Below are 20224 nucleotides of genomic sequence, written 5' to 3'. Positions count from 1 at the left end.
ACATAAGATCATAAAATAGTTAAAAAATGGAGGGATTTAACAGTTTTACAAACTGGAGGCAGCGTCAGTTGGCTGCGATAATGTTCAAATCTTTCTGAAATGAATTGTTCTTTGAAAATATGCCCCTGTGCATGCTCTGTCCTGATCGTCTTCATTGCTTCTGGGTGTGTTCTTACTGTCAAACACTGTTTTCCCTCTGCCAAGCCAATTACAGCAAAAAAAAGTAAAGCTTGTCATTCACAGTCATATCATGTTTGAGCCTGCCCTTGTGCAGGCAGAGACACAAAAAACGCTTGTGGACCTGAAGTATTCTGTGTAAAAGAGTTTATTAAAGTAAGCCAGCATAAGACAAATGCTTCCCATTGGACATCACTGAGACAGTCATTATCGCATTGTGATGCATTGTGCCTGTTTTTACCATTTATAGGAATGAACATGTACACACAATAAAAAAAAAGTTTAGTTCAACAAAAACAATTGTGGATTTCACGTTCTCAATTGATTTGAGTTTGAAAGTGTAAACACAGCATAATCGGCCATTTTACATTTATACTGAAAATGACATAACACAAAACCCATGACCTTACCACGGTGACTAAAAAAAAAAAAACCTTTGTCCAACATAAAAACATTTCCTGTAATTCATTCAAGAGCAACAATCAAATGGTATAAACACAAGAGCTGTGTAAAGGCAGATTGAGCTTGTTTAGCTCAAGCTGGATCACCATAAACCAAAGTGCAAATTAGCAGAAACAAATGTTTAGGTTTTTGTCAAGATTACCCCCACTTTGTATCTTATTGCTTAAAAGTGCTTCTGCTTTAAGAGAATTATGAAATATAATAGTCTTAGCTAGGCAAACATATATCTCTCTCCAAAGGTGTATAGAGCAAGAAAGCAGGTAATTCATGGTCAGCTGACTAGGAATAGTTCCAGTGGGTTATCTTCACCCATATAATCACAACAATGCATTCCAACCCAGACTCTTCAAATACGTAGTGGATCAGCTGTTGGGCTTTCTACTCTGGTTGTTGGTCTTCTGTTTAGGCATGTTGTCCTGTAGTATCGACATGTGCTGTACTGTATATTGCACCCTCAGGATGTTGTTTTTAGAGAAACATTTCAAAAATCTGAACAGCTGACAACAACTGTTTAATCAGTGACGAGAAGTCTGTTTTTGCCCTACAAGTGACCATTAGTGATTTGAAAATACTTTAAATTGATTGCAACCTGTTTAACTGATCTTTCATAATGAGTATAAAAAACATTTTATCAATCAATATTCTGTACAGTGACACATTTGAACCATTTCTGAATTTTAATTGTCTGTTGGACAAGACATGCATCTCAGTAAGTGTCACACTGCCCTAATGGTGGAGGGACAAATCTGCAGAGGATGTTTAGTTATATTACCACAGAGGCACTTTACCTGAAATAACATACCTAACCCTTACCCTAACCCCGCCAAAGGTTAAGGTTGTTGGTCAGTACAAATGTTTGTACCAATTCATCTGTTAGATGTTGCAATATTTAAAAGGATAAGGGAAAACGTTGACTTCATGGTGGCGCTAGTCAGGGGCGTCACCAAAGTTATTCAATATCATCCTCTCGGGTCCATAAATATCAGTACAGAATTTCACAACAATACATTACATACATTACAATAGTCGTTAAGACAATTGACCCTGATAACAAATTAGTGGACCGACAGACTAACAGTGCTGCCAGCATGGCAAACTAAACTGAACATCACAAAAATACCTTTGCAAAAACAAACAGTGGACAGAAAAAAACACCTTTTTCTAAAGATATGGCAGCTATGTGTTTGGAAATGAAATTTCCAGAAAACTGTGAATATAAACGTATAACATATGAACACACAATATGAAATATTCTTAAATCCAAGATTGATGGGCTTGATAGTGTTTGTCTGGGTGCATATGTTGGTGTCAAGCAGAAGCAGTGGTATCATGCGGGTACATGTTGCTTCATTCTGAGTCCATCTGCTGCAGCACACCCTCCACAAATAAACTGACATGAACTATAAAAATAGTTGAGAACTTGCCTTGCCATAAGTTTAAACTGCATTTAAAAAGTTTTTTTTTCTCACATCACATTTCAGTGGTTTTCTCCTGCACCACCACCTTGCGGTAGGTGGGGGTTCCGCTCACTCTGGTGGTAGAGGAACTTGCCACGCTGCTCTGAGGGCCAGCTGAAGTGCTGACCTTGCTGTAGAGGACTCTCTGAGAGCCAGAGATGTCACTTTTCTGGGACAGACCTCCTGTCTCCTGGACCAGCTGACCTGCGCTGCTCGTTGGCCCCCCGACCAGCAGGACCCTCTGAGATCCAGAATGTCCTCCTGGCTGCTGCAGAGTGCCCCCCTGCATGAGGAAGGTCTGGCTCCCCGACAGGCCTTTCATTGACCCTGCAGGGACCATGCCCTCCATGACCATCATGGTCTGGGAGCCAGAGAGGTTGCCAGCATGGATCATGTTGGCACCGCTCCCTTGGATCCCGCTCCTCTCCACTAGCATCATGTGGGGGCCCTGGGCTTGTCCGCCGGACATCACTGTCTGGTTCTGAAAAACCATGCCTTGGGCCGGACCAGTCTGGGTGCCGTTAAGCAGTACCATGTTCTGCATGTTGGTGGCTGGTGCCTCAGCCAGCAGCACTGTGTTCTGAACCTGTGGCTGGACTACATAGTGCATCGGCTGCATCACAGGGGCGGTGGTGTAGTAGACAGGCTGCTGCGCTGGCTGCTGTAGCAGGAGCATCTGGCCTTGAGTTGCCATCCCTTCCTTCACTGTAGTCATCCCTTTCGTCATTGTAGTCTTCTCTTCCCTAACTGTGGCTGTGCTTTTGTTCACTGTCTCACTGACCACGGCCTTAGGGACGCGGGGCTTCGGCTGGGGTGGAGGGGGAAGCTGTTGGGTAGTCATCAAAGTTGATACTGAGGACTGAGTGTTGACGGAAGCGCTGGGCAGAGGAGTGAATTCTTGTTTGACTTCAGTTGGGATCTTCTTTTCTCCGCATACCTCAGCCAGAGTCTTGAACTTTGGCCCGAGGTCATCGAGGAAGTGCAAGTCGTTGTCAGACTCCAGGAGGCTGCAGCAGCCCACTGAGCCAGCAGGGGAGCCCTGGCCCTCGTAGTCATAAACCAAAAGACAGTCCTTGCCTCTGAGGTTTCCATTTCCACTGGCCACCTTCTGTTGAAAAAAAGGAAATCATCCCCAAGGTTACCTCGTTTGTAGCAAATAGGTACTTTGTTATGGCAAAGATCCAAGACGACAAAACTCCCACTATGGGTGACAGAAAGTTGAGAGTAGAAATACCTTAATGACTCCTCACCTGAGTGTAGTACTGTGCCAGGAAGTGATCTGGCAGAGCCATGCCATCATACATTCCTCCACCTACTCCTGATTCTCTGCCCTCAAACTCAGAGTAGAAGCCACTGCCGCCCTGCTGGTTCATCCCCCATGCCCCTTCTCTGTGGCCACTTGCAAAACCTTCTTGATAGCCGGCCCCGTTCATCCCATCCATGGAAGTAACGGATGTCTGGAAATCCAAACCTGCCATGGGCGCCATTGCTAAAGTATTGTTAGCCATGCCCATATTCACGTTGACCATATTTCCATCTATTTGTGTTGGCATGTTCAGTAGCGGCACCTCCTATAAAAGGCCAATGATCGATTGTTAGTACAGAGTCAGCAGTTATTCTGCTGCCTAAATCACTTAATGCAGCTTTCAAGCAGACATCATCTCAATAGCAAGTGGTCAGTATGAATGAATGACAGTATTCCTGTCCTCAACAGTGAGGCTAGTGTGTTGAAAAGGCAAATATGTTAATCTTACCGTGTTCTCTCCCTGGCCCTCAGTGCGGTAGTTAATGAGGTGTGATTTGGTGTCGAAAGGCATCTCAGTAAAGCCCCCTGGCAAGCCCCCAGCCCCCCCACATTGGCAGAAAAGCAGCAACAGAAGAAGTACTGCAAAATCAACAACAACAAAGTTTTAGTCTAACATGTGGTCCTTTGGGGTCCTCCAAAAGAGAAAGTGCAGTTTCAGTTTACCTTACAATACAGTTTGATTATGCTTTCTTTTATCAAAGGAAACCCTGTGGTACTTTAAAACAACCATTGTGGTGTAAGTTGTATGTATGTGGCATTTTTTTGACTTCTCTCTCTCTGACTGTGTACAAACTGGGGCTGTTAGAGACCGTGATGGTTCATTGTGCTTGTTAAAGCATTTAAGGGGACCTGAACGTTCTCAATCAGCTTATTCCTGTGATTGATGGGAGCCTACATAAACACAGCTGTGTCATTTTTGAGTGTTAATAATAATATAATAATAATAATAATAATAATAATAATATTTTTTTCACCTAAATTGATGCTTATCTAGTCATGAAATACTTCATATTTGAAGCCAAGTTTTCAGGGGCTCAAATTCTCTTGTCTGTAGGCAGTGTAGAGGGTTTGAATGCCCGGAGGAAGTCCCTTTATGTCACCCCTGTGGAGTTACAGCTATGAACAACACAATATACCATATTATACATAGCCTTATTGAGGTATGGAGACCTCTTTGGCTTTTATCAGCCAGTCAGGCTTAAGTCCTTAATGTTGAGTCCTGTATTGAGACCACTTCTCTGACATCCCAGGCTTTGTCTTCATGTTCTGCCCATTCAGAGTCAGACCTTACTGTGTCCTGCATATCTAAAGTACTCAAACATCTTTTTTACTCTCTATATGGCAGCACTTACTATGTATGGGGTTGTGTATAGGATGTAGTAGTTTTCAACTGATGACATCCTATGTGTTCAGTGTGTTTAAAGGTTCCAGTCTTCATTTTGGTATTATTAAACACTTGAAAAGATGTGCGCACTGTCTTCGACCTAGTTTAAACTTGACTACGACTAAACTCGACCTGTCTTGGGATTGTCGTGAGCACAGCAAAGGTGTAAAATGTCTTAGCCCACTTCATCAGAATGAGCATCACATCATACTTACGTAGTAACAGCAGCAGACCCAGGAACAGCAGTCCGACGCCTAAAGGTCCGAACTCTGATCTTTTGCTGGTGGCTCGTTTTCCACACACCACCCCGTCCACACAGGTACAGACTTCGACCGTCACTTTCTGTGGGTCTGGACAGGCCTCTCCCTGCTTGTCCCTCACCACAAATTTCACCTCGTAGAATCCAGGCCACATGGATTCCTGGGCATTTAGGGAAGCTGCAGTGTCTGCGCCATGAAAAGTGTACTTAGTCAATCATCTTTACTCTGCAGTTGACTACAAATTGAAATTTCAAAACAAGGTTCCAGACCTTGTGGTACTACTGGTCCAAGAAAAAAAAGAAACAAATCTGTAGTAGACACCAATTAATGTCGATACAGAGCCATTTTTAATTTATTAATTTATTTCTATATCTGTATCTATCTTTTACTTTACAAAACTTTTAAGTAATTGTCAGTATTCCTCTCACCATTTAAAGGGTTCACCTGCCATTTGCCCTGAGTGCCCTCTGGGATGATGACAAAGTCAAAAGGGGGGGGGTGGTGGGTGGGTTTTTTTTTGTTGGGGGGGGAGAGGGGGGGGGGGGGGGGGGGGGGGGGGGGGGGGGGGGGGGGGGGGGGGGGGGGGGGGTGGGGGGGGGGGCCGGGGGGGGGGGGGGGGGGGGGGGGGGGGGGGGTTTGTTTGTGGGGGGGGTGGGTGTGGGGGGGGGGGGGGGGGGGGGGGGGGGGGGGGGGGGGGGGGGGGGGGGTTGGTGGGTTTGTTTTTTGGAAGATAATCCTACATGTATCTAGTAGCTGGCTAAACTCTTGCATACAAATAAAAACACTGCACAAACTTCATAATCTAATGGGATTGTCGTGAAAATTGTCATCTATGCTCCTGAATTATAATATTTAATGATTTTAATGACTCTATGGCATTTCCTCTCGAGCCATCCTCAGAGCAAACGTTAGATTTTAGCTCGGCTAGAAGATTAGCAACAACTGGCAGTGTTTTTTCATCTATCACGTTCATCTTGTTCATACTGTAGCCGGTAGAAGTCACTAGCAGAGTTCAGAGCTTGATGCTTGATGTTTCCTACTTTCCAAGGCTACTTTTCACCAAAGAAGAGCTGAAGAGCTCATAGTAGCCTATTGATCCCACTAGAACACTGCGCTGCCAGATTGAATAATTACTCACTAAGTAAATTATAGAGTGTGGTTTAGACCTACTCTATCTGTAAAGTGTCCTGAGATAACTTCTGCTATAATTTGACACTATAAATGAAATTGAATTGAATTAAGAATACTAGTATTATATGTATAACATCTGGAACATAGCGGCGTAGAGCGTACCTTCTGTAATGCAGACTATTTGTGCAATATATGTCCCATTGACCAGGTATGGAGATTCTCTATCAGGCTTCTTGTTCAGTTTGATCTCAGCTGTCAAAGGGTCGACGGTTAGCCAGTTGTCAGGATCTGAGCCCTTGGCATACCTACAGCAGAAGGAGACGGTATCGGTTATTATCGCTGAGTGTAGAATTAGCTGTAGTTTTAACTGCAGAGGCTTTCATCTTTGTGTTGTATTATTACGTACATGTAAAACAAAAAAAAGATAAAAGCAAAATAAAAGAACAATAACATTAAAATGAATTCTATACATCTATACACAAACTCAATGAATGCATTCTCAAAAACACAAATTCAGTTTTACATGTTCTCAATACTTTTTCATCTACTATTCATCATATCTATACATATATGCTAGGGCTGTACAATATTATTATTATTGTTATTTTTTTTAATCGTCATTGCAATATGAACTTGCGCAATATACAAATTGCAAAAGGCTGCAACATATCACAATAGACACTCAGAGATTTTTTGTGTTAGTTGAAAGAAAATATCTTTACAGGCTGTCGAGCATTGGATCACTAGAATACAGCACAGAGCCCAACGTAGGAGGTATGAGTAGCGTTACATTTTAATGGCCATTTAAATTGTGTGCACACATAACTAAGCATAAACCCAATGCATTGGCTGCTGACGAGGATGGACAATAGACTTTGCTTTGTTTGTTTACTGTGAACTTTTGATTGCCTGACTGACACAGAGATGCGTGACTCAGTGTCGGACATTATTACCGGGACCGGTGTGCATAAAGTTACCGCTGGTAAACCTAGTAGTGTGAGTAGCGTGTTGAAGCACAAACTGAAAAACAGGTAACGTTAGTTAAGCTCACTGCAGAAGCACATGCTGATAAATTGGACAGGTTGCAAAATGCTAGTAAGGCTAAGCTACACAAAGCAAGCCTCTTAATAAAATCAATACAAGGGTTGATATTAAAGGGTGATCTATAACTGTATTTTTATTAGGCTAATGACCGGAAAAACAATGTCAATGACATCATAAGTGCCTAGTCAATGTCGACTTGAGTTTCATCACATCAGGCAACTTTAAAAAATGTGAACTCATGCAAACCCTAGTATTCATACAAACCAACATATGCAATTAATTAACAATTATCTAACTTATTTGTAGCACGTGAATACACACTGTGTCCATAGAACTGTGTATGTGTTTGTGTATGCACTGACCTGACATTCTCAGCTGGTTTCCCAGTGTCTCCATCTATTGCCTGGTAGTGGCCGATGACATCATTCACGTTGAAGGAGGTGCCTCCTTCTGACACGGGAATCTTTTTGATCTTTGGGTCAAAAGCTGGCCCCTCGGGCTGGTTCATCACATTGATTTTGATTGGATAGGTCACAAATTTGCTCCCACCTTGCCATGATGCTCCTCCAGACCCACCTCCCCCACTTGTTCCACCTCCCCCACTTGTTCCACCTCCCCCACTTGTTCCACTTGTTCCACCTCCCCCACTTGCTCCACCTCCCCCACTTGCTCCACCTCCCACACTTGCTGCACTTGCCCCACCTGCTCCACCTCCCCCACCTGCTCCACCTCCCCCACCTGCTCCCCCTGCCCCATCTCCTCCCCCTCCGAAACCTATACCAGCTTCAGAACCTGCCCCAGATCCATCAAACATCGGAGCCTTGTTCTTCACAATTATGCCTAGGTTAAGGTCCTTCACATCTTCATAGTTCACAGCCTGTGAAATGGCACACACAAGCACAACAAGCACATAATACCATTAATACAAATATTAACATTGTGTCAATACACACTCTCTAAATTGAGTAAAATGAATGACAGCAACATGTGCTGAGTTTAGCACAACACACTGATAGGCATCAAAGTATGCAAGCACAAATCAAACACTGGAGCTGGAAGACCCGGCTGTGGGTGTGGCGCCGTCGCTCCACTGTTGCAATAAATTTGAATGGAAACACATAAACTGGCCAAAACACATTATAATTAATTAATTAATAGATGTGCCGAATGCAATAAATGAAATACTGAAGCAAATGGCATTTACATATACATATAGCCAAGGTGGAAGGGTGCAAGGTTCTTATTTTTTATTTTAAAAAAGTTTTCCAAAGAGGACAGAAGGTTCCGCAGCAGAAGGATTGGGTCTCTCTTTGACGCCTGAACTACTTTCCGTTGTAAATAAAGAAAAAAACCCGAATCCTTATGCATTTTTGTTCCGGACTGAACCGTGACTTCTAAACTGTGGATTCTGTGTGCGTTACACCGCTAAGGCTGACGCTGTAACTGACTATCATGTAGGGGGAACCACAGCTCCCAGAAGCTTGGCTCATTTGGATGAGGGGATGGCTGCTTCTTTGCTTTAAAAGGACTCTCAACTGAGTTGGTTCAGGTGGAAGGACTACATATCCAATCTGACTAGGGAATGCCTTGGGATCCCCCAGTAGGACCTGCATGTGGCTAGGGGGCCTCATTATTATTATTTTTTTCAGGTCATGTGTACACCTAGTCCTTTCATGATGGGCAAGTTACTATTTTCATGCAGTAAGTATGGGAGCAGTATGACTGGATTCACCACATTGATCCCACAAACGACTGGGAGACCAACATATTTCGTCTCGAATGATATTGCAGAAACACCACTGTGTTGCTCATTCAGCTGTACCTTGACGAGCATTAGGATGCCCTCGTTGGTGACGGGGTCTGTTTTGATGCTGAAGTACCCAGCCTCGTTGCCTTGGACAATGTCAAACACAGCTTCCCAGTTGTCTGTGTTCTGCAGGTCCATGTCATGTGTTTTGAGCCTCATCACCTCCACATCCTTTGTGTTCTCCTCAATGCTGCCCTGATACTGAAAGTCAAACACAAAGCAACTGGGTTCATTTCTGCAGCATTTGTTTTAACGACACATTCGTTGATTAGCATTTCCTCATGAGCATGTCAACATTTCCAAATGTTCTTTTTTCCTCACAAAACAACAACATTGAAACCATGCAACTAACCAACACAATACAACATGTTGATATGGAAAACTACCTGGGTTTTTTCCAGAGTTGGGGCGTTGTCATTCACGTCCAGGATATTAATGGTAACTGTGCCGGTTCCTGTGTTTCCCCCTGGTTCGCCATATAAGTCTTGACCTCTCACCCTCAGAACGTACTGATCTGTTTTCTGAAATTAGAGACATAAATGACTTACAGGGACTGCATCACATTGCTGTGAGATGGGACTATAAATGAGTTTGCTGCATGGTTGCACATTGGACAGAGTAGCAATGGTCCTGCTGTAAATTCCAGAAATGATAGGATTCACAGCCAATGAACTTGCAAATTTCTGGTATTTATAAATGCATATGTTGCAAGATACAAGGTAAAACCGGTAAATGTTCTGAAACCTATTAGAGTCAACAAGCATTCTGCAATTTCTCCAAACAAGATAATGAAGTCAGAGAAGGACATGAACTTATAATAGTTTGAAGGTGAGGATCATTAGCTGTATTTTCTTTGTAAACCTTCAGGAATATTTGCAGCAAACTGAGGTACAATGGTGTCTTTAACAATAAATCAACGGTGAACTTCAGATAAAGCAAATTATGATAATGGAAAAAAGCTCAAACAGAAAATGCTTGTTTGGCAGGTATAACGCAAACATTTAATCAGGAATCCTATGGGTCCCACACAAACGTTGCTTAATGTTGTCTTAAAGCTGCATTAACTGAACATTTTTGGCTTTTTAGGCATTGACATATGTGAAGTGTATGTTGCTATAATGTTGTTACGTTAATGTTAAAGGAAAAGATTGACTATTACTGTACTCCCAATGCAATTAGGTCAAATGTTTATTCTCCTTTTAGCTCTGGTTTAGTCTCCACCAACTCCCCTGGTTGGGAGTTAGTGCAGGGTGGGTGGGTAGCGTACAGTGGGTCTGTCAGAGCTCTTTTTCACTTTCCATCTGCCTGCTGCTGGAAACAAGGTGCACACGAGCAGACAGCAGTCCAGAAAATCGGAACACCGGAGCTGAGAGGGGCTCCAGAGTTTGGTGATATTTTTCTGTGTTCATCACTTTCACCAACACCTTTCACATTACACATTGTCATTTTAACCACTGTTGAGTAGGCTGTGGATGTAATTCAAACTGTACCTCTCTGTCCAGGCCAGAATTTTTGACAAGGATGTATCCAGATTTGCTCATCTCAAACATGTCATGAGCTGGTGTCTGATCTATGATGTGATAGGCGATCTGAGAGTTCTTATTCCCTGGTTGATCATCATCAGTTGCAATTACTCTCATAACTGTAGTCCCTGTAAAAACAGCATCACATCACCAAAATGAAAGATGTTCCGTGTAGTTTTGTTGTAAACAAACCAAAGTTACGTTTACATTCAGTGTTTTTCACCAAAACACTTGTAGCACGTTGTATCCTCGAGTGCATTTCTTTTCTCGTAAAATATTTGCAATCCTGATTTTTCAACTATGTTTAACATTTAAGACAAGGGGCTCAAATTGTGGGTCAGAACAGCCAGAAAAGCATGCTGGCTGGAATGTGACCAGATGCAGCAGGACATCCTGGTATTTTTGGCAGACTGCATTTAGAATTTATTCATTGTATTGTATATATTACTTATTTTTTTAAATATTATAAATTAATTTTTTTTTTAAATATAGTCCAGTATATATATATATATATATATATATATATATATATATATATATATATATATATATATATATATATATATATATATATATATAAATAATAAGCATGCTCAGAGTGTTAGTTTCTCTGGAATCAAAACACCTTGGTGCCCTCCAGCCTCAGGATATTGTCATCACACAAACTGCTGGTAAAAGTCACTGCGGTTTAACGTGGAGTGGTTAGCATATAAACTAAGTCACGTGTGCCCAGAGGAAGAACTGCTGCGTCGCCGTTCTCTTTAGTGAGCCCTCAGCCTTGGTGAGTGAAAACACATTTTATCATCCTGCCTCTGTGATGCTGGTCCTTATGTTGCGTTGGATCAATTGATATTACGTTAGATGGTGACACATTAACTGTAATTATGAGCCCAAGCCAGATTTAAACCCAACACTGTTTTCAAGTTTGGGCTAGGGCTCGGGCTGAGAATCTAAACTCTAATCTGTATGCATAGTCGCATGACGTTCACTTTTTCTGACTAAACTCCACTACCACGGCCCCTGAAAGGACCTGAACAACTGCCGCTGGTAGCCGGTGTCCTGGAGCTCTGTAGCGGCTAAATACAACCAGCAACTGCCGCTCAGATTTTATCGTTCTATGGCACTATAGACTGTTGTCTGTTCACGTCTTTATGGCCTTCATGGTGTTGAGCTCATGACTGTTTGTGTATGGCCCTGTAGGCGCATACGCCTTTTCTGGTTGAGTCCTTTTCTGGTTGAGTCGCCTTAAATATTTCATTCTTAATTTAGGTTTGTGACAGTGTTAGTTTTACCTGTGAGTGAGTGGGAGAGAAAGAGAGGGGGAAATGCAAAAGTTACGCTCCTGTCTCTGACACACACTCTCTCTCAGCCCATCTTTTGAAATGGTTGGTGCCCCACCAATTTCACCACTGATTGACATACTATCTTTTGGGACACTATACAGTATGGTAGTATGGGTATTAATAAAATGCAGGAATAATGTTTTTTGGAGAGTAACACTGAGTGTAAACATGAGAAAGTTTGATTTTTTTGCAGATCCAAATCAAAAGTTGTTTTTTATTTTAATCATCATTTAAAGGTCCCATGGCATGAAAATTTCACTTTATGAGGTTTTTTAACATTAATATTAGTTCCCCCAGCCTGCCTATGGTCCCCAATTGGCTTGAAATGGTGATAGGTGTAAACCGAGCCCTGGGTATCCTGCTCTGCCTTTGAGAAAATGAAAGCTCAGATGGGCCGATCTGGAATCTGCTCCTTATGAGGTCATAACAAGCGAGGTTAGTTGGTCAAGGCCACACTCCCACCATCCACCTTGCCCCTCCCTCTCTCCTCCTCAATAGCTACAGACACAGAAATGGCACATCCTAAGGAAAGCTCATTGTGGGACTGGCTCTAGTGGTTGTAATTCTGCACCAAGGCTGAATTTCTGGAAAGAGACTTCAGATACAGTATTAGGGGACCACTAAGGTCTATAGAAAAGCATCCAAAGAGCACCATGTCATGGGACCTTTAATGAAGCTATTAAGGATTACGAACAGTATAGACATGTTACACAAAAGCAGAAACACTAACCTGCAGCACTGCACTCATGCACCCCCCCAGTCTGGATTTCTTGAAACACTGGAGAGTTGTCGTTGTCATCTTCAACATTGAATCGTATGTCAACGTTGCTCTCTGCAAGGCTGCCATCTTTGTACCTAGCAACACCTGACAGCTGAAACAGAAAACTCAAATGATGTCTTCATCCTCTGTCTTAGCAGGTTAGGACAGACATAAATAGCCTGTGACGTCAATGTGTAGCAAATGGCTGCCAAATATTTCAATAGTCAATATGACAAGCACAGAAGAACAGAATCTGTCATTACTCACATTGTAGGAATTGATGAATTCCCTGTCAAGAATTTTGGTGACACGAATGTTTCCAGTTGTAGGGTGGACTACAAACACATGGAAGGGATTTTGGTTTGCACCCTTGCCTTCTAGAGAGTATTCAATATTCCCATTCCCTTGATCAAAATCGGAATGAATCTGAAACACAGTGCACAGAGCTGGTTAAGCTAAATACAGTCTAATTCACATACATTTGAAAAGCTCTAAACCATCATATCTTGAGAAATAATTGCGATGAACAATATAATTGTCTCTTTCAGTCAATTTAAAATTTTTAAATATTTATTTATGTATTACTTTTGCAAACAAATTAAAGTTTTGAATGAATTCCAGGATACATCTTTTGGTTATATCACTGTCATGTGACCCAGATAATGTAATAGGACAGGTACACGGCATATGAAGTCAACCACACCTCTTTATTATCATAAAACGTATCTTTTTCTTAAAGGGATACTTCACCGATTTAGCATTCAGCTTTGTATCAGTAGAAACCCGATAGTATTTCTGAATGACCGTGCTTCCCTCCCTCATGTCCCCCTGAGACGAGAGATCTCTGCATTTGGGGCCTGGAAAAAATCTTCCGATGACGTAAAATGACGATTTTTGCGTCATCGGAAGATTTTTTGGGCCAGAGGCAAAGGACTACAGCCAGTAGTAGGATCTACTTCCGTATGTTTTCAACACGCCCACAGGGGGTTGGACTGCCGAGGTACAGTATTCCGAATGAAAACGACTGTCAGCCATCTTGAAGCTTCGCTAAACAGGCTCTCGGTTTTCAGCAGAAAACTTTTACAACAATTATCTGCATTCAAACTACCGGACGTGTGTACCAACGGGATACATCGGAGAATATGGAGGAAACGTTATTACAGACGCAATACTCGGCACACTACGTGAGCTTCGGCTGCACGGAGACCAGCGGTGTCGCTCAATGCCGCTAGCCGGCTAGGGGACATCCTCATCGGCTAGGTGGAAAGCTAACGCTAGCTGTCCACCTGTCCCAGCCATCCTGCTTGCAAGTTTCTGCTCATTAAACAATAAGCTGGACTACATCCTCCTTCAACGAAACTCCAAACGTGAGTTCAGAGACTGCTATGTTTTTGTTGGAAACATCCCTGAAAAACAGTGTACCGGAACCGGGACTATCCAGCTACCAGGCTGCTCTCGCCGGCCCGTGGAGGTGGACTGGTGTAGAAATAAAATCCAACTAGCTACTGCTAACTGCTGGTGGAGCTTGTGACTGTTAATTGCCGACCATTCGACATTCCACGCTAATTCACGCCTGTGTTTAGCTACACCAATGCTAGTATGCGTTAGCTGAACCTTACGGATCCTGCTTGCAAGTGTCCGCTCATTTAGGGCGTTTTCACACATGAAAGTCCGAACCAAGGTCCGGACCAAGGTTCATGTTTTTGTTACATTGTATACATTTGATCTGGTAAGTTTTGGTTTCACACTGCAGTTTTGCAAGCGCACTAAAGATCTATACGTGACAAAACTACGTCCTGCCGTCATCACATACGTGAGCTGCGTCTCCAGATAATTATAATTGATTGGTTTGTAGGCGGACATCCCCGTCCCTCTCTCTGTGTCGGAGTTTTTTCAACTGACTGCTGCTCTCCCCTTTTGTTGTGATGTTGAGATGCAAGATACGGGAACTTTCTTTCTGGAGCATTTATTCAGAGACAAACTGAAACCTACACTGTACATTTACTACCACTTAACAAATAAACTGCTGATGTATTCTCTGCTCTGATAGCCGACAGCTGTCTTCTTTGAGCGCATTCACCGTCACTCTCTCTCTCTCACTAAGCACCGAGCTGTTCCTTAAGGGAGCTTCCCCGGTCTTGTAACACAAGGAGAGGCTGCCAGAGCTTCTTGTATTGGTCCGAAAGTCCGAACCATCCAAAAAATGCTTTCACACTACAAACGAACTGAACCATGGTTCAGTTTGGTCCGGACCGAGACCACCTCTTTTTATCGGACCAAAATTTGGTCTTTTGATCCGGACTGTGGTCCGGGGGAGGTTTCACACCTGTAATTTTGGTTCGGATCAAACTAAAAAGTCTGAAAGTCCGGACCAAACGAGGTATGTGTGAAAACGCCCCTAGACCACAAACTGGACTACATCCAACTTCAACGACACTCCCAACGTGAGTTCAGAGACTGCTGTGTTTTTGCTGTTGTGGAAACATGCCTGAATAGTGTACCGGACTGTCCAGCTACCAGGCCTGCTAGCCCTCCGAGCTAGAGATGCTCTGTCGCCAGGTAAAAGAGGTGGGCTGTGTTAACACCGAGTGGCGCAGAAATGTGGTGATTTGTATTCATTTAACTAACTGCTGGTGGAGTTTGTGACTGTTAAATGCCGACCATTCTACATTGTACACTAATTCACGGCTGTGTTTATGCTCGGTGTTTACAGCCCACCAAGCGCTAATGCTAGTATGTGTTAGCTGAACTTTACGGAGCCTATAAAGTGTGTGTACTAAAGGTAGCATGTTTCGTATGTCGTTTTTATATAATGTCGTTTTTATATATGTTAAATGTGTAACACCACTTGAGTCAAGATGAAACGTTGTTTCGTGTATATGGTTGAAATGACAATAAAACACGCTTGAGTTGAGTTGAATGCCTCTGTCGGTCTGTCAAGCGGTAGGCGGGGCTTGGGAGTGGACTCAAAGCAACGAAGCAGGTGCATTCTGGGATTTGGTGTTTTTCATCCATATAAGACCAAAACACATTTACTGGCTTTTCTCAGCCTAGAAGGCACCAATTTCAATTTTTTTTTCACATTTCTACTACATAAGTGACCCAATTTAAAGATATATTCAGCTTTCCAGCGATGAAATATTCCTTTAAGTAAACCTGAAACTGTCAATTACCATCAACAGTCATACCATTTGGACCTTAGCTAATGTTAGCAATTCATTGCGGTTAAACAAAGAATGGGCCATTATGTAAAAAAAATGGGAAGACAATTATGCAATAATTGTTACAGGCCTGTATATGACAGTATATCAAATCAATGTTCTTGTTTCTTGATTTGGACATTGGAGCAATGGTAACATTGGGGCACTAGAAGGTACGCAAGGGCTTCTTCAGCTACATGTGTGTTAAAATACTTCTGTTTCTTTCATAGTTATCAGTTAAATAGTAGCAATAGAGAGAGTTGAAGTCAATGACCAATGACTCACCTTGGCAACATGTTCCTGTTTGGTGTAGTCTACATTTTCCCTTAGTGGTTTTGGTGGGGGAATCCAATGGGCCTTCACCACAGCAACAGCCTGCAGCTGGAATATAATACATGGAATTACTTCACAATGGACCCTTACTTGACTGATTCACATAGGTTGATGCTAGAATGGATGGTTCGGAGGAACAGGCAAAGCCGTGACCCGCCCTACTCTGCCTCTGATTGGTTTACCCTGATATTCCTACTCTAACATTAACAGATCTCCCTCCTCATTCCTAAACCCAACCACCAGCCAATCAGAGGCAGGTCATGCCTTTGCCCATCTCGAATTGTAAGGGATTACAATTTCCAAAACAGTAATTATATTACAGTTATTAATTCAGATGTTACCAGAACGCAATATGTTTTTTTGTCCTAGGTCTGATGATGAGTCAGGGCCAGGGCAGGTCACGTTGGCTACTAACCAAAAAAAAGCTAAACTAAGGATCAGGATGGAAGAAGACAAGGAGTCCAGGCCTGAGGTTACTTGCCGAAATTAACTCACGGTCATAGCGCCACCTGCTGGCAACAGGAAGTTATCCTTTTACTCAAGGTGCTGTACTTTAACGGACTCCTCCTACAGATTCAACACAATTGACTTCAAATTGTTTCTGTGCAATCTAAAGGCCTTAACGATGAAAAGTTATTATAAGCTTGAGTTTTCTTCGAATGACGCTGTCGTGGCCATTTTGCACGTTTGGCCATGAAACAGGAAGTTGTTGTAACTCGAGTGTTCATTGTCCAATCTGCCAGCCTGATATGACAATCATCATTCGATTTACGTGACGTTTACAATGTGCGGTATACACTTGAAGGTTTGCCCCGCCCCCCTTTTATAACTCGAACCATCTGTCATTTGCAGTACACCATTTCCAAAGCGCACACTCCACGCAGGAAATGAAGTCTAACTCGTGTCTCAGTGTCCGATGGTCACGCAAATGCACGGCTGCGTCAACAGACATCACACTGGGAGGGCCCGTCAATCGCTGCTTGTAGCTTTGATATTAAATTAAATCTTAATCTATTAAATTAAATTGATCCCGCATGGGAGGAAGGATGGTTTACGTCTACAGCCGACAGCCCACATCACTCAAATGACTAATTAAATAGTAGTTATACAACCATAATAAACAGATCCAATTGAGTGTGTTTTTATATTTGTATGTGTGTGTAAAATACAACAAATAAAAATGTAGACATCTGTACATTCTTGCAACACAAAGCCACGTTGTGAATAGAATTCAAAGTAAATCTATACGTTGTTGTGAACACCGTTCTGTATATGACAAAACAACGGACGCATCTCTTCCTCGCCTCCTCCGCTCGAAACAAAACCCAGGACAATAACACCTAGTGTCATTGTAATGAGGGAGAAACTCCTGATGTAATCGTTTTGTCCACTGATGCTGAAATACAGACATTGTGTTCGGACTGGATTTGTTCCTGTTGTCAATCAGAAACTACTACAGAGCGACTTATTAGAGACCCTCATTACCTCCATTTTTAATAAAAGCTAGGAAAGATTCTGAGTTGCGTCGAACCTCATCAGCTCCTGTTATTCTGGCTGGTCGGGGCTCTGCCCTGTCTCAACTTGGTGGAACTATGCAGCATGAAATTCCATATGCTCAAGAGAATTCCATATGCTCAAGAGAATGAGAACTGTAAGGTGTCCTGTTCAAACAAGTAACAAAAACCACAGTGTAGAGTCAGTGAGATGTCAGTCCTGAGAGGAGGTCTGACCGCATTCAGAAGTGAGTGCATTCCCCTGCTGATGCTCCTGCAGAGTTTACTCTGGCTGAAATTTGACCTGCACATTTGAGAGCGAGTGTGGGGCTAACCTGTTGTTCAGGTTCTACTGACTTTTCTACCTTTTGTTTGTTGCTGCTTAGTGAAATTATACAAGTGCAACCACGCCACGATGGTCAGCAAATAGTGTGAGAGTTGAAGCACGAGCTACAGAGCCAGCGTGGCTAGTGAACGGTAGCATTCTGTGTGTTGAAAATTTGATAGACTTTTATCAAACACTGAGCTGTCTTTGTCATCCGTCCTCATTCTGCTGCATTCATTAGCAAACAATTACTCAAACTTAACGAAGGAGAGGTCAATCTCAAAACTGGCAACATCAATGTACTACGACTTGTTCAAACACCATTTCAAAATGGATACTCACATTGTAAGCTCTGTAGTCAAACCATAAGAGTAAATGCATAGCTCTCTAACAGGCTTCCCTGTGTTTAGCCAGTAGGGAAGCCTGCTGGAGATGTATAATAGAACAAGACTTAATTAGCTTTTCTTTTCTTTTCAAATGTGTTGCAGCTGAGTGTGTCACAGATTTCAGTGGTCATATTGGAGTGGTAACAATAATGAATTTGCAGCATTTTGGCCTCCATTGGTTAACACTATTGCCAGTCCTCTGCTGATCACTACTGTGAGGGCCTGTGAACTGTCAGGTACTGGTTAGCTGCTTGTGTTGAGAGGAGAGGCCGACACGCCCTAGCTCTCCTACTGAAAGAGATCTAACTACGCCTCACCTGTTCAGTCAATGCACAGGCATGTCAAGGAAAACAGAAGAGCTGGGATGACTCACCCGGTACATCCCATTTATGAAAAACAGCTGAAAAAATATCTCAAAGCTCGTTAATACCCTTCCCATGCTTGAATAATTATTCACTAGTGAATCATAATTTGTAATCTGCAACTCCGTACTAGAGAAAAGAGCATCTGTGTTGTCAGTCAGTCCAGGTACAGCTGGATCAGTTCAGAAGTTGTAATACCTCAGGCATCCAAACTCCTGTGTTGACTGAATTCCGGATGAATTTGTTAGCCACACAATTGAGCTGGAACATAAATGCATTTCTATCATCCATAAACACACTGATGATCCCTGACCACTAATGATTGATATGATGAGAGCAGGATTCCATAGAAAACAAGTTTACAGAATGATAACACCTTAGAATAAATAAGAATATATGATGATTTAACAATTAACTAACACTATATGTAGAAAAGCTTGAATGCCTCTGTGTGTTGCCATGGCAGCCGGTTCACGTCAACATGAGCCGGTCATTGTCCTGAGCAATGGAGTGAAACCTAAAGACTTTCGGACTACAACGCGGTTCAGTGTCTAACAGTGGGAAACTCACCCCAAACAGCAGCCACACACACACGGCCGGAGAAACCCGAGTCATGATGGAGAGAAGTCCCGGGAAGTGAAGACAAGTTCCGTCAAGAGTTCCAGACAGACTGAGCTAAGAGAGGAGAGGAGGAGGCTTATGAAAGAGGAGGAGGAGGAGTGTTGCACACACACACACACACCCACACACACACATACATGTGTCTGTGTGTGTGTGTGTGTGGATGGCCTAGCGCTACAGTCCTAACTTATAAAACGAAAGAAAATTGAAAGAAAAGAGACAGACTGGATGATATGTTTTTCTTTGTTCTTTAAAAAGATGAAATACAGTGTGTGTTGCCTCTGAGCTGGACTTATTATTTGTGAGTTTCAGTCGAATAATTATTGTCACATTTTGGATAAAATGCTTGAGACACAGCGAAAGTAGAAAAGGGGTATTTTTCATTTTTAAATTTGAATGTTCATTTGCATATGGAGCATAAACCTTTGCGACACAGCAGATATGAGTGACGGCCATAATTGTGCCGATCCCATACAATGTGCTGATGCTGTCACACCCAGAGAGGATTATCAAACGTATTTCAGTGTCACTCCTTTTCCAACTAGCTGCTATTGACTGGCAGCCACCGAGAGTCGGCACAAAGACGTCAGCACTGTTGCTGGTTCTGCTTTAACGGTTCGTGTGTGACGAGATCTGTCACCTGCAGCACCTCTCTAAAAACCTGTTTGGGTCCTGTCTCTACCGGTAACTGAGTTAATGTTACTGATGCCTCCTTGGCCTGTCCTGCACCACAATCCATCTTCCAACTCAGTGGTTAAATGTCAGATCTCTGGCAAGTTAATAGTTGTTCTGTCCTGATTTCATTTTCATTTTTTAAAGATTTTAGGCCTTTACTGACAGGACAGCTGAA

The 20224-nt window shown here is 42.7% G+C and overlaps 1 protein-coding gene across 1 annotated transcript; it reads right to left on the bottom strand.

Moving 5' to 3' along the window:
• Positions 1-307: 307 nt before the first annotated feature.
• On the bottom strand, positions 308-19443 carry dsg2.1 (desmoglein 2, tandem duplicate 1). Its single transcript, XM_039810201.1, has 14 exons — positions 19324-19443; positions 16140-16235; positions 12922-13080; positions 12625-12766; positions 10519-10679; positions 9415-9549; positions 9044-9229; positions 7584-8098; positions 6312-6482; positions 5475-5536; positions 5002-5232; positions 3851-3981; positions 3347-3667; positions 308-3204 (listed from the first exon to the last, which is right to left on the bottom strand). The coding sequence occupies exons 1-14, from the start codon at positions 19366-19368 to the stop codon at positions 2110-2112; spliced, it is 3450 nt and encodes a 1149-aa protein (XP_039666135.1). The 5' UTR covers positions 19369-19443; the 3' UTR covers positions 308-2109.
• Between the last annotated feature and the right edge of the window lie 781 nt (positions 19444-20224).

The sequence above is a fragment of the Perca fluviatilis genome, chromosome 9 (genome assembly GCF_010015445.1).
Source record: "Perca fluviatilis chromosome 9, GENO_Pfluv_1.0, whole genome shotgun sequence".
In the NCBI taxonomy this organism is placed as follows: domain Eukaryota; kingdom Metazoa; phylum Chordata; class Actinopteri; order Perciformes; family Percidae; genus Perca; species Perca fluviatilis.
Note: the sequence above shows the minus strand (reverse complement) of the source record. Positions and strands in the feature narration are given on the sequence as shown.

Excerpts from the sequence above, each read along its gene's own strand:
- dsg2.1 (XM_039810201.1), bottom strand. The coding sequence starts at position 19,368 with ATGACTCGGGTTTCTCCGGCCGTGTGTGTGTGGCTGCTGTTTGGG. Across the intron at positions 9,230-9,414 it reads CAACTCTGGAAAAAACCCAG|TATCAGGGCAGCATTGAGGA; the intron begins GTAGTTTTCCAT and ends TTTGACTTTCAG. Across the intron at positions 5,537-6,311 it reads TACGCCGCTATGTTCCAGAT|TTTTGACTTTGTCATCATCC; the intron begins GTTATACATATA and ends CCACCCCCCCCC.